General features: G+C 49.9%; 1 protein-coding gene and 1 long non-coding RNA gene across 2 annotated transcripts; one reads left to right on the top strand and one right to left on the bottom strand.

Annotated features, from left to right (window-relative positions):
- Positions 1-50: 50 nt before the first annotated feature.
- LOC140496603 (uncharacterized) lies at positions 51-3170 on the top strand. The gene is made up of 2 exons (XR_011964330.1): positions 51-2904; positions 3019-3170. It is a non-coding gene; the product is annotated as an uncharacterized lncRNA (long non-coding RNA).
- Positions 3171-5255: 2085 nt separating this feature from the next.
- PKDREJ (polycystin family receptor for egg jelly) lies at positions 5256-13928 on the bottom strand. The gene has a single exon (XM_072596593.1). The coding sequence runs from the start codon at positions 13854-13856 to the stop codon at positions 6240-6242; it is 7617 nt and encodes a 2538-aa protein (XP_072452694.1). The 5' UTR covers positions 13857-13928; the 3' UTR covers positions 5256-6239.
- Positions 13929-14271: the final 343 nt, after the last annotated feature.

The raw sequence follows: 14271 nt of genomic DNA, 5'->3' as shown, positions 1-14271 counted from the left end.
CAGGTCACTGGAAATCTTCACTAGCAAGAAGACTTTCAATTGGGAGTTGTCAGTCAACAAGTGTTTATTACAGATTATGTATTCTGCGAGGGGTGGTGGTGGTTGTTTGTCCTTCCTTCTCAACATCATGGAGGTGAACACATGACCTGCAAGTGAATTGGATGTAAGTGAGGGAGGGCTGTGCAGTCACCAGCCTCACTTTCTCCTCTGGAACCATCCATGAGTGCAGTGCCTATGTGGTCCACAAAACGGCCATCAGAGAGGTCTCACTAGCCACTGAGTCTGGTCTTATAGCAGCCAAGCGGCCCACTTCCCCTAGCATGTACCAAGACACTATACCCAACAAGGACCCCTGAAAGTGGGAGACACTCATCCACTGCAAACACACACACCCAGAAAAGTGAAAGGGTCTCCTCCAGCCAATGCTAGATCATAGGCACCACTAGGCATTCCCTCTTCTATATGGGTGTCTCACTCCCTTGTTCTTGCTCACTCTCCTCAGGCTTAGGAAATACCATGGTGATTTCTGTCCTTGCTGGACCTCAGTGAACCTTCCTTCATCAAAGCTGATTGACATCCACTGGTTGGTTGATGGTAGAGAACACACCACATTGGGGGCCTTGTGAGCAACATCTCAGCATTACCTCGTACAGAATATCAGCCCCCCGGGGCAGGGGTGGGGGGAGTACGATAAGCTGCCAATACTTCTTTCATGTTCTTTCTCCCTTCATACGGTACTTGTCACAGACCTCCAGATTAACTCTTGGAGAGGCGCTACACTAAGTGCCATAGATACAAAAAAGGGCAAGACTTAGGGAGTGCACATTCTAAGGAGAGGGTGGGGTGGAGGAAATCACATGGGGGTATCCAAAGATGGAACATGGTATAAACCTTACCCTCCACAGCTCCCTCTCTACTGGGGGATGGGACAGGTCCACAGGTAAGGATAATACAAGGTCAACAATCATTGACTTAAGGACTTAATAAATAAAGTCTTTTGGAGACGCATTGAGAGACTCCAACATCTGACCCAGTGCCTTAGACCCAGGTGTGAAATTAAAGTTTGGGAATCTAGTGACCACCAATCCTCATTTTGCATAATGATGACAAGGAAAGGGAAATTTTATAGAACTGACCACCTGTCCTAATGTTGATCCAAACAGGCCATGGGGCTGACCCTGGCTACATGTGAAATCCCATCAATCAAAACTGTCAGAGAAGGCTCAGAAGGGACTATCAGATCTCAGAGACTAAATCCTCAGGTAAAGGATAGCATCTCATAGGAATACGGAACCAGGGATGAACTCTGAGTCCCAGCAGCAAGAATGGGTGACCTGGCAGCCAAAACATCATAACCCACAGAGGTCATGCACAATTCTGCCTCAAGGGAGCCGCAGCTGATGAAATTTCTCAACAGCTGCTGTTTGTTTTTCTACAAGCAGTGTACAAATAATGACACGGTTCTCCTCTACACGTCTGTCCCCTGTAGGGGAAAGGCAGGCATGGTGATGATGGAGGCCTGAATCAGAGGTCCAACTCTGCCACCCACAGCTATGTGACCATGGGCAAGCTGCTCTGACCTCCTGGGCCTCAGTTTCTCCCATTGTAGAAAGGGAATAATTGTCCCTGCCCTGCTTCACTCACAGGGCAGTCGTGATGAATGAAAGAGTGGGCCTCATTCTGCCTTGGATCCATGTCCCATTGGATTTCAGCTTCATAGCAGCTTGGTCATCTTTGTGGCCCATTACGTAGGACTAAGAGGGACAGCCTCACTGACATCTTGGTGTCTAGAACCAAACTGGGTTTTTGGCCATAGGTATACTTTACCAAATTCCAAGAAAATGAACTCAAAAATTAATTTAAATAGTAACTTCAGCGAAGTGGCAGAATATGAAATATACCCACAGAAATTATCAACCTTTCTGTATGCTACCAACAAAGCCCTGAAGGGAAAGATAGAAAGAGAAATGTCATTTAAAATTACTATAAGAAGTAGTTGAGAATCTACTGTCTGAGACCCACACAGGAACTGTGAGAAGACAGCTATAAACACTGTACAACTAAAGTTGAATCTAAATAACTTGTCTGACTCTTTGTGACCCCCTGGACCACAACACACCAGGAACATAACACACCAGCTTCCCTGACACTATCTCTCCATCTCATCCTCTGCCATCCCCTTCTCCTTCTGCCCTCAGTCTTTACAAACATCAGGATCTTTTCCAATAACTCCTGTCTTCTCATTATGTGGCCAAAGTATTTAGGCTTCAGTTTCAGTATTTTGTCCTTCCAACACCAAAGTGAAATAGCCTTAATTAGTTTCTTTAAGTATCGACTGAGTTGCTCTCCTGGCTGTCCAGGGGACCCTTAAAAGTATTCACCACAACTTAAAAGTGTCAATTCTGCAGCGCTCAGCTTTCCCCAGCCATGCATCATAACTGGAAAAACCATAGCTCTGACTGTGCTGACTTTTGTCGGCAGTGAGGTCTCTGCTTGTTAGTATGATGTCCAAATTTGCCATAGCTTTCCTTTCAAGGAGCAAGCATTTTAATTTTATGGCTGCAGTTCCTGTCTACAATGATCTTTGAGCCCAAAAATATAAAATCCGATGCTGCTTCCATTTCTTTTCTCTCTGTTTGCCTGGAAGTGATCAAGACCAGTTACCAAGATTTTAGGTTTTCAGTTGTTTTTTGGGTTTTTTTAAGGTTAAGCCAGCTTTTACACTCTCTTCTTTCTCCCTCATCAAGAGGCCTCCTAATTCCTCTTCATTTTCTGCCATCAGGGAGATATCATCTGCACATCTGAAATTGTTGCTATTTCTCCTGACACCCTTAATTCCAGCTTGGAATTCCTCCAGCCTGGCATCTCACATGATGTACTCTGCACACAAGTGAAATGAATGAGGTGATTATAGTCTTGTCTTACTTCTTTTCTCATCTTTAACCACACGATACACAAAGGGAAGGGAAAGACGGGGGACAAATATTTAAGTATTTTCTTTTTTGTTGTTGTTTGTAGATGATTGTGCACACAATTCGTCCTCTGAAGCTGAGATGCAAAGAAGTGTGGATTAATTCTCTGCAGCTTGTGCTAATTTTGGCCTGACAATGAACACCAAGATTAGCTAACAATATACCAGGTCTCAGCAAGACGCCAAAGAAGGAAGGAGTGGGAAAGGAAAAGATTTAAGATGAAAGCAAGCTGATTGCCTATGGGACAGGCATTCCAGAGGGTGGAAGGGCTGGGTAGTTCTGGGGTGGGACATTGTTGGGGGTGGGTTGAGGGGAATAGGAATAAAGGGTCAGGCAATGGAGGATGGAGGGAGTGAAGGGGATATGCATTCATAGAGGGTCTGCACAGCTAGTAAGTGTCTGAGGCTGGGTTTTAACATGGGCCTTCCTAACTCCAGGCTCAGCTTTCTATTCCCCTGGCTGCCTTAATGAGCTGAGAAGATTCGAAATCTCTGGGATGGGGAGGATCTGACCAGAGGGGAGTTTGTTAATCATGGATAGATTTCCAGTATCCGTAGGGCTTTGGCCTCAGCTGGAGTCTTTTCAGAGCCCCGGGCAGTTCACAGTGAAAGCTTGCACTTAGAGTGGCAGGAGGGTGTTAGCCTCTTTCCCCCAAAGCAGGGCACCAGGCTGGATTTGTGATGGGGTGACTCTTTCACCCTTCACCTCAGCAGCAGGAGAGGAGTGCCTCACACTGCTGCTGCCCTTCTGTGGAAGCTGGAAAAGGTGGTTTCAGAGGAACCAGGAAGATTTATTTGAACAGATGCAGAGTGAAGTGAGCAGAACCAGAACAATGTACACAGTAACATCAACCCACAACTTTACAGATGGAAGAACTCTGATCAGTGATATGACCAACCCTGATTCCAGGGGACCGATGAAGGCACGCACCACACACTTCCTGAGAGACAAATGATGGACTCTCAAGATGCAGAATGAATGAAACACCCTTTTGTGAACCTGGCCAATGCAGGAACGTGTTCTGCTTGACTATGCATATTTGTTAAAAGGGGTTTGCTTTCCTTTTCAAATGGAGAATGGGAAGGAGTGAAAATAAATGTTTCTTAATTGGAAAAAACAATAAAATTTGGAGGAAAACAGTGGATTAGCCAACGTTCTCTGGTACTGAACTCCCCATCGCTAGATAGTCATTGAATTGAATTGTAGAGGGAATTCCTGTACATTGTGTGCCTTGTATGACATTATGTACCTTGTGTGGCTTAATAAATATATGTAAACAGATTAATTAGAGATGAGTCAGACTCATCTCTGAAATCCCTCTGAACTTTGATAGTCTGTGATTTTATGAAATACAAATTTAGTTTATAGTTTAAATAGAGACTTATGAAAATGAGTAGGTAAGGGAGGAAACCACTTTCCTTGCCACCTTCGCCAACTGCTGGCCAACTGCCACATCAGACTGGTGGGCCCAAGAGTGCTGGGAATGGCAACACTCCACAGACCACAGCTTGCTTCCAATTCATCAGTGGCATCCTGGGAAGTAAGTGGGAGTCACCAGCCAGGCTTATGACACGTGGGTTAAGAATGCCTGCCTGGCAGCCGCCAACCCCAAAGTGCCCATGGAGCTGCAGCCTGACATGGAGTCTGCTGGCGCTAATGCTCCCACTGGTGCTAAGGCCCCTGCTGGTGCCAAATATGTGGAGAACAAAATGCTCACCACCAAGTCCAACATCAGAAACATACGTGATATGATCAGTGGGAAGGACCCAAAGGGAGAGACAGGGGAATCTACCTGGCCCTGGAGCCCTGAGCACCACCAGTTCTCTCCATTTGACTCACAGCTGAAAGCTACTGCATTTGTCATCTCCCCCACCAGAAGCGGGGGATGCTTCCTCAGAGCTGGGGCTAGCCAGCTTTTCCCTTCCTACCCCTTGCACTTGGCATACAATAAATGCCTTAGTCATTATTAATGAAGTGGCACCAGCTTGGCACCATGACTTCTTGGCCAACTAAACTCCTGTCCTGTCTAGGAAGTGTCCTTGAGGGATACAGAGGGAAGGTCCCTGGCTCTGCAGGCCCAGGAGCCGGGTTCAAATCACACCTCTGACATTTATGACCCAGTCACCCACCTCCCTGGGCCCCATTTTCCCCAGCTATAAAAGGAAAGGGATAGATCTGATAATCCCTGAGGTGCCCTCCAGCTTCATCCTAATTTCATAATAGGAGCCTTCCCTTGATTCCCCCCTACCACCCCTCCACCAAAAAAAATCAGCAAGACCTATGGAAGAAAAGTTTCTTTAATACGTGAAAGTTTAAAGTTACAAATACCAAAAATGAAGCATAAACAGAGAATACAACAGTGCCCAGATGCCCGAGAAAAAGAAGCAGAGCTTTTCTTGGCAGTTTTTTTCCATGTTGCCTGGACTGCTTTCTAAGGGGCAGACTGAGCCATGACCCAAGACTCCATCAGCCCACCTCTGTGTGTGTGTCCATGGGAGAAATAGAGGTCACAAGGTCATATCCATGGGGAACATATTTATAAGGTTTTGTGAAAAAACCCTTTTGCAACAGCCTGGTTTTAAGAATACATAACAGAAAGATTTTAGCCAGAAACAGTGGAGATTTGCCCAAGTGATTCTGTGCCTGACTAAAGCCCCCTAATACTCCTAGCCTTTTAGAGAAGGAGGCTATAACTTCTGGAAACTTCCACTGCAACCTCTCCTGCCCTAAAACCACTGAGACTAAGACCCATTGAGGAGGTCTGAGGGTGGATGGTGGTAGATCATTGCGCTTGCTTGCTGAGGAAGCTCTTGAGGGCCCCAGCATCCTTTGAGGAGTCCCTGCTCCAGCCCTGTACCCCTAGGGGAACCTGTCAGGGCTGTGTCTTGAAAGGAAGATGTCCCATAGGAAGGAGAGTTAGAGCTGGCAGAAACCTGGGCCCATAGATTTCCTACCATATGCCAAGGGATGGGAAGTGAGGGTACCAGCTAAGGAAACTTTCTCCAGGATGGACAGACAGTTGCACAGAGCTCTTCAGAGTCCCATAGGAACAGCCCAAGCCAGGATGCTTGTTTCAAGGAAGACAATCTTTCCCCAACTCACACATTTCTAAGCACCCTTAGCTGCCCTCTTACCCTAATAGAAACTAGCCACCTGAGTTCAGGAGCCTGGGGACCCAAGGCCAAGGACTGGTGTTGGCAGAGGACTAGCCAGCCTGCTTGGGTCCTTAAGAGAACTGGCTCGTTCCTTCCAGGGGCTGGCAGGGACTCACACCACCACATAAGTCATCCTTCTCCCATTGATGTTTCTGGTCTTAAGCCCCAAGTACTGGTAGTTTTTATTCTCTGGATGGCCGTACAGGATGTCAGTGAAGTAGGCGGGCTCCTCCTGGGCGGGTGCCCTGCACGTGAGGAAGCGGAAGAGATTCCTCACCTTGTGGAAGAGGTAGGTTGCTGCCTCCACTTCCTCTGCAGGCTCCTCATACACGAGCTGCTTCATCTCCTCGTAAGCAGACAGAATCACAGCTTGAAACAGGTTAATTAAGACACAAATCATCACCAGCATAAAGGAAGCCAGAAACAGGCCCCCGAGAAACTGCTTGTTTAAAAAGGCAGTGTCCTCGAAGGCTGAAACGCAATAGGAGAAGATGGTCTGGGTGGAATGAATGATGCTGCTATAATGCCACTGGTGCTGGCCAAAGACAAGGTAGCCAAAGATCACATACACAAAGATGTACACGCCTACCAGGAGGGCCATGTGGAAGATGCCGGGCAAGGCTGCCAGGATGGCTCTCTGAGCCAGCCGCACATCATAGAAGAATCGAAAATACATCAGTGTCTTCAGAATGGTCAGGAAGACCAGGAATCCCAGAGCAATGCGAAGGACCTGGTCCAAGTGAGAAATGGCATGAAATGGGGTGAAATCATCCAGGTTCTTGAGGTAAAAGTCAAGGATTTCCTTGGCCATCCTGAACTGTATGTAGAGAAGCAAAATAAGGAAGAGAAACATCGATTTGAGGCCGAAGCTAACGAGATTAAATCTATTCCTGATGTAGTTCTCCTTTTCCTGGTGGATGGTGATGACTTCCTCCACCAGATACACCACCAGAAACACCATGGCAGCTCCGTACAGATACAGCTCAAGCTGACTCCGCCTGCGGAAGAGAGGCAGACTGAACGAGTGGACTTCCAAACTGGGATTGATAACCCCCAACGGGGACACTTCAAATACAACCGAGACGGTACAAAATAAGCTGGTGTCTGAATTAAAAGTGGCCAGCTCCAGGATCACAGCCCACGTTCTTTCATCAAGCCACCTGCTCTTCTGAAGTTCCTGCAGCCTTATTGTGGAATTGTACTGCTCCTGGTCAGGGAAGAAATAAAATGGGTACCCCCCCACTCCGTAGGCGTGAACCAGACCGTAGGAATAATAGGCCCATTTGCCGAGCTTTGGCTCGTAAGTAAAGCTGACGGGCCTCGAATCCACAGAAGACTCAGTTAGGGAAGTCCAAAATCTTCCATAGTTTTTCCGATCCTCCATGGACCAGCTGTATTGGTGTTGACAATGGATGCCCTTTTTCATTAACCTATTGGCTGCGGTACCAGAAAGGAAGCAGGACTTTTTGATAGACTTTGCCCTCACTTGTCGCATCCTCGGCAAGCCAAGAATCCTGGACCAACTGTTAGAGAGAAAAGTTGGATGCTGCCTGTTGTGGACCAAGGGCAGCAAGACATCGGTGAGCCACCTGTAGGTGTCATTCAGTTCTCTGACCTTTTCAAGGTTCGTGGAGAACTGACTCCTGACCGCCTGGTTATGGTGGAAGCTGTGGGAGTGCCGAAGGAGGGAAACGATACATAATAAGAGCCCGAGAAAGATGAAATGGTTGACGATATTCCTTAGAAACACGATGGCCCTCTTTTTAATTCTCGTCCTCCTTCGAAATATTCTGATTTCGTCTTCCACCAAGGGTTGGTACATTCTCGTGCCACGGACCCGGACGATCTCATAGTGCAGTTCTCTTGTGTCATCGGCATTCAAGTTCAGGCCGTGCAGTCGGATCTCGATGTAATTGTACCTTGTCGTCCAAGGAATGTTCTTACAGTACTTGGCTCTGCTTGACTTGATGCCCGACAAGAGCAGGATCTTGGCCACCTGGACCACAAATATGGACTGGCACAGGGAAGACACAGAGGCAAACAGCCATTGCGTGGACTTCTGGTATCCGTATGTCAGCCCGTACACAATGATGAAAAAGGAGGACACGCCTGTTGTGCCGATGACCAGGAGCCAGGCCACGTAGACGCACCACCAGTGGAGGACAAAGTGAGGCCGGGCTTCAAAGAGCATCACCTTCTTGTGCCTGTCTTCCGGTGCATCACTTGAAGAACCCTCGACTTCTCCGTCTTTAGCTGACCCCTGTTCTGCATCGGAGGGTGATGAACTAAAGGCCCCATCCGCTGCCTCTCGAAAGGTCTGGTCCTCCCTGTCCGTGCTCTCCCTTTCTGGATTAACAGGGTTTGGGGAGGCAGCGTTCTGTCCTGGGGACACTGCTGCCGTGGGCTGGAGCCCCGAGTTGGGGGGCTTCCCCTTTGTCTCTGTGATGGCGTTGGCTGCCGCCTCGGGAAGCATCACGTTGTTCCCCGGGGCCTGCTTTTTTGTGGGGATGTCCTGGCCCTGAGTGTGTGGGAGGACCGTCTCGTGGCGGTACCACATCTCCAGGCGCTCCTTCCAGTTTCGGAAGTCCGACTTCATCAAGGGGTGGAGGCGAGGAGCCACGTGGGTGGCAGGCACCTCAGAGACCTTCCTCTGGGAGTAGTTGAAGAGAGCACCGAGGACCATCTGCATCGGCTCGCAAATCAGGGCGCTCTCGATGCCCCTCATTATGCCCCGCAGGTGCTTTAGCTCCACAGGCATGACCTCCTCCTCCTCGTCCTTGTTGAAAAACATGATGTTGCAGAGCAGCGTGCACAGCAGCGTGGTCAGACAGCAGGACAGTCGCTGCAGCCGGTTGAAGGGCCCCGTGACGACGCTGGCGAAGACGGACAGCCACAGGTGGCTGGTGCCGAGCAGGTCCGAGGCGTGGATGAGGAAGTAGTCCTTCCTGCTAAGGGGCTGCGCCTTGTCGGCCGCCTGGAAGGTCTGCTCCAGCGACTCCACCGACAACCAAGAGCGGCACAAGAAGAGCCAGATGTGCCGGTTGAAAATGTTTTCGACCTTGACCCTGCTCAGGTACCAGCTGGGATGGCTGCCTTCGTTGTTATGCCACACCCGGATGGCCCGGATGCTCCCTAAGTCGCTTCTGGTAGTCAGGAGGAAGGTGTCGGTGCTGCCCCTGTAGAAGGTGGTGAAATCGGGGTGACTCAGGCAGTGCACATCGCTGGACGCCTCTGTCCCCAGGAGTTGGAGAAAAACGTCGGCCCGGGTGCCGGAGCCCAGGCGGCTGCCAGTGTAGAAGGTGACCAGGTAGCACACGTGATCGTAAGGGTCGTTATCAGGCAGGATGATCACGTGTTCCCGGAGAAACCTGTCTGTCTCATCTTTGTGCATTGCCCAGAAAGCCAGCACCAAGTAGGTGAAGACGATGAAGATCACGGTGAAGAGGCTCACCGGGTTTTGGGGGAGGGTCTGGATGATGTCCACGCGCAGGTCAAGGCTGTTGGGAATCACCACCATGCGAGCAGTCAGGTATTTGATCCTGGACCTGTAGAGCCAGGGCTCTCTAGGCTTGGACGCATTGGTGGGCTCGGGCTTGAGGTGACAGATGCAGTGCACGCGCCACCAGCTGCTACCGTTCCCTACAGCGCAGTCTTTCCATCCCCATTCCTGCTGAATGCTGTCCATCTTCAGACACTGCGCGGTGAAAATGGAAATCCTCACCAGTTTATGATTGGGCTTCATGACGATATAGGCAGATTGCAAGACCACGGAGATGTGCCAGTTGGTGGAGTCGCTGCCTCGGGCGATGGCCTGCAGCAGAGACTGACTGAGGCAGATAAGGTAAGGGACCTTGACTTTGCAGGTGGGATCAAAGAGTGCGCTCTCATTGGCCACCGGCGGCATGTCCGGGGGCGCTAAGAAAGAGACGATGGGGAGCGTGTGGGTGATATTGCTCCCCACGTAGATCAAAACCCTGAACAGGACTTTCACTTCCGTGATGATATGGATAAATACCTCCTGATAGCTTCCATTCACCACAAAATTAAAAACTCCTGTGGTCATTTTGAGGAAGTCTTTATCTGGTCCCACAGTGAGATTAAAGGCAACTTCCTTCAGGTTTTTTCTAAGGATAAATGCTTCCACTGTCTCTGGTTCGACCTCAAAGGTGTCCCCATTCTCTTTGGTCTCTCTCATCCGGAAACCGACGACATCTACAGAAGGCCTTTCTCCTTGACTCAGCCAAGGGAAGGGGTCGTCCTTAAACTCATAGAACACAGTGGAAACGGGACCTTCGCTCTCCAAGTCAGTGACTTTACTTTTTCTCAGTGTCGGGTAAAAACAATTTTGGCAGTCTTTCTTGGCCAAGAAAGCCCCAGTGACATTATGCTTTTCATCTTTATTGATGTGCATTTTGAGGTTTGGGGTTGATATAACTGTCTCCACCTCCCCAGGTACTTTAATGGATGAAACTGTATCTGCTAGCAGTTCTGTGACATAGAGAGTCTCATTAACTGTATCTTTTTGACTACCAGTTTTGAAAATATTAGATAAACTGGTTGAGATGCCAGTACTCACAATTTCTATTTGTTCAGAATGGAATGTTTTTTCCCTCTGCCTGTAACTCTGCAGTGCCAAGTTCATTTCCATTAGCCTGCTGGTTGCTGCCTTCTGGACACCTGCAGTCAAACCGGAACCTTCCTGGGTGAGTTCCACAATGGCCACTGTCACTTGACTAATTTCCACCAGGGTGTTGGTGGGCAAGTGGTTACAAAAGTTGATGAGGCGTTCCTGGATCTCAGAGTGGTTTGTTTGCAAGTCAGGCAAAGGCTTCACATTATTTAAAACGGAAGCCACCAGAAAGACAAGATAGCCTGCTTGGATAAAGTCCCTCTGTTGAAAAAGAGTGGTCAGCATTGCACCAGATGAGTTCTGAGTGAGATTGAACAGGAGGCCCAACATGGTATTCGGTGAGTCTTTGACCAAGGGAGAATTCACAATGGCATCCAGGGTCACTTGGGAGAAGGCACCCAGAGAATCATAGACCTGGGCATATATCTTCACCAAGTAGTTATTGACTGGCATCCCAACAGGAAGAAAAGAAGGAGGAGTTACAGGCTGAGGCCCAAAGTACATCACGGCCCCCAGAGTATTCTGGTCTAAAGAACTAATGTCATCCACATCCCAGAAACTTGAAGCTATGATTTTAAAACTGAGAGGTAAATTATAGTCTCTAAAGTTGCTGCACTGGACAACAAATTTGGTCACTAGGGCTATGCCTTTGTCGGGGTGAATCTTGCACTGACCGACATGGGGTGGAGAATTGATATAAAAGGAATGGTTAGAAACTGAGAACCCTCCACCCCAGTTTGACACCTTTAGAGAAATGAAGCAGAACTGGTCTCGAAAACCCTTAAAAGCAGAAGCTTTGATTGACACATAAGGGTTAGTTCTCCCAGTGGTGGTCTGATGGACCCAATCAAATGGGATCTCTTTTCCTGATGCGGACAAGAGTGACCAGAGATAGTAGACAGGAGCTGACCCACAGTCCGTGCACTTTCCAGACAAGGAAAATCGATCTGTTAGAATTAAGTTATTTTCACAATTTTCAATGCATGAAAAGCTTGTGACAGGTGGGGGACCAGCAGTCACAGTGACCCTCTGATCCTTAAATGATTTCCTCTCATCCTTCTGAACCACCAGGCGGAAATAATACACCTGGTTACCTCTGAGTGTTCTGGGAAAGATGGTATACACAGGGACAGATTTGTGAATCCACCTCAAGTCTGACATCCAGGGAAGGCAGGCATCTCTTGTGGAGTGAGGCACGATCACAGACTCAAAGTGTATCCAGTTGGTGGTGCAATACCATCTATAGTCCAGGCCCTCGGAAGGGTCATGGGAATCAGGGTCTGAGGAAGATGATCCATCCAAAGTCCATATCTCATTGAACGCCACCCTCCGGGCATGCCCTCCCTCAATGACTGCTACCAGCTGGCTTTTAGAAATGGAAAGAAACATAGCATCTGAGGCTTTCATCTCCTTCTCAGCAGCAGTGACAGTCACGGAAAAATTCACTAGATACAGGCCCTGTTTCAGGACTCCTTCGGGAATGTGGAAGAAGGAAAAGTGTTTCATTTTCCTAATCCACCATGTCCTCAAGGGCCTGCTCCAGTCTGGAGTGGTGTTTGCATCACGGATGGGGTAGAAATTCCAGTCCCGGGTCACGTTATGGGGGATGCTACAGTTGACCTGCACGGCAGTATTTATGGTAAAGCCATCCATCCCACTCAGTTCTAGCCTATTACCTTCCTTGATTCTCACCTTGTGGATGAAACAGGGGTTCTGGACACAGGCCACTGGTGACTTGAGCACTTTGGAACCATATGTGTCCAGGGAGGCTTCTAAGATGGCTGGCTCCAGATTATTTGTGGAGCAGTCTGCTTTCTCCATGAAGCCTGCGTAGACATCAGGGTGGAATGGCAAGACAGAACGAGGAATGAATCGGGAGGCAGTGGGGAGCCGGTCTTGGTAAGTGTACGTCCGGTTGTGCCTGAGACTGGCCCCAGGAAGCTGGAGGTGAAAAGTCCACTGGAGGTGCAGGAGAGGATGCTGTAAGGGGACGAACCACACTAGGTGGAGGAGCCCATGAGTCCCCAAGGGCCCAATGTTGAAGAAATGGACTTCCAGCTCTTGGTGGGACCTGGTCCCAAAGAAAGCCACCCCTTGGGGGCTGAGATAGAGGTGCACACTCAGGCGGTCACAGTGACTCCCAAGAAAATCCACGGCAAATAGCCAGGACAAGCCTTGCTGCTGATAGAAAAGGAGATGGCTCTGGGCTTGCCGGGCACTGCCTCTGCCTGGGGCTGCCCTGGAGTAATAGATGCCAGGGCCATAGGAGCCTGCCTGGGCCTGTCGGAGATTCAGGGTCAGAGTGCTGCCCCTCACTTGGATTCCCAAAGTGCTATTGACCAGGTGCAAGTCTCCTTCCATGATCTGACCAATGAGCCGGCAGGCCCTCCAGTCCCAGCCCTGGCCTGGCAAAAGGAGGTGGGCCAGAGTCCCGCAGGGGACTCCTCCATCATGAGTATTGCCAGGGATGCAAGAGATGCCACCAGTCTCAAGATAAGGGTTGCAAGTCACTTTCCAGACCTGACAGAGACCACAGCCCCGGGATTGGTACAGCCTGAAGGTTAGCCTGGATCCTGTGGGCTGGAGACCCCAGGAGAGATGGAGGGCGCCAGAGGACCTCTGGCACAGGGGAGGGGAGCTTGCACTAAGGATGTGAAGCAAAGCAGCTTCCGCAGGCCTCCCAGGAATCCATCTAGAACCTGATCTGGATTTTGATTGGGGAGCTAGGTGAGGGCACAGGACACCCTTGCAACCTGAATCTAGGCTGGGCTTTGGGGCCAACTCAGGGCCTAGACCCAGGGCCCATCTGGAGCTCCGCTCTGAGGAAGCTACAGGATCAGGACCACGGTCAGACTCAGGGGCTCGGCCTAAAGGGAATCCCAAAAGGGATTCTGGGTGAGGGGCCAGGGTTAAATTGGAGCCCTGGTAGGGCCCGCGGAAGGATAAAAGGAGCGCTTGGAGGCATGGGTGGCGGCTCTGCCTGGAGGCCGGCCTGGCCAGAGGTGGAGGAGCGGGAGCCGCCCTGGGACAGCGCCTAGGAAGCGAGAGCGGCAGCAGCAGCAGCAGTAGGAAGCGAGGGAGCGCTCCTCCATGAAGCATCCTCCCATCTGGGCTGGCTGCTGTCGGCCGAAGTGCGAGGCCAACGACCGCCACCCGCAGATCCACGCTCGCTCGCCCCGCGCAAGCATGTGAGAGTGGGCGCGCGCGTTTGTCTCTGGAGGAGCCGCGTTCTCCCCGAGGCCCGTGAGCCCAGAGCCCATTTCCACCACGGAAAAACTGAGGACTTCAGAGCCCTGCGAGGTCAGCATCCCATTGCTCCACATACTAGAAAAGAAGAAAACCCTCAGAAATCCAGGAACCTCTTCTGTCGCCTTTTCTACACAGAACAGGGAGTGCAGCCCTCAAACTAGAGACTAAGAAACAGAGCTGGAGAGTAGAGGGGGCCTCAGAGACCCTCCCGCACCCGCAAATCCAGCTGACCAGTCCACCAAGGACCCACGAGGAAACGCTATTC

This window comes from Notamacropus eugenii, chromosome 3 (assembly GCF_028372415.1).
Source record: "Notamacropus eugenii isolate mMacEug1 chromosome 3, mMacEug1.pri_v2, whole genome shotgun sequence".
Classification (NCBI taxonomy): Eukaryota; Metazoa; Chordata; class Mammalia; order Diprotodontia; family Macropodidae; genus Notamacropus; species Notamacropus eugenii.
The sequence above is the reverse complement of the archived record's forward strand: the minus strand, read 5'-3'. Positions and strand labels throughout refer to the sequence as shown.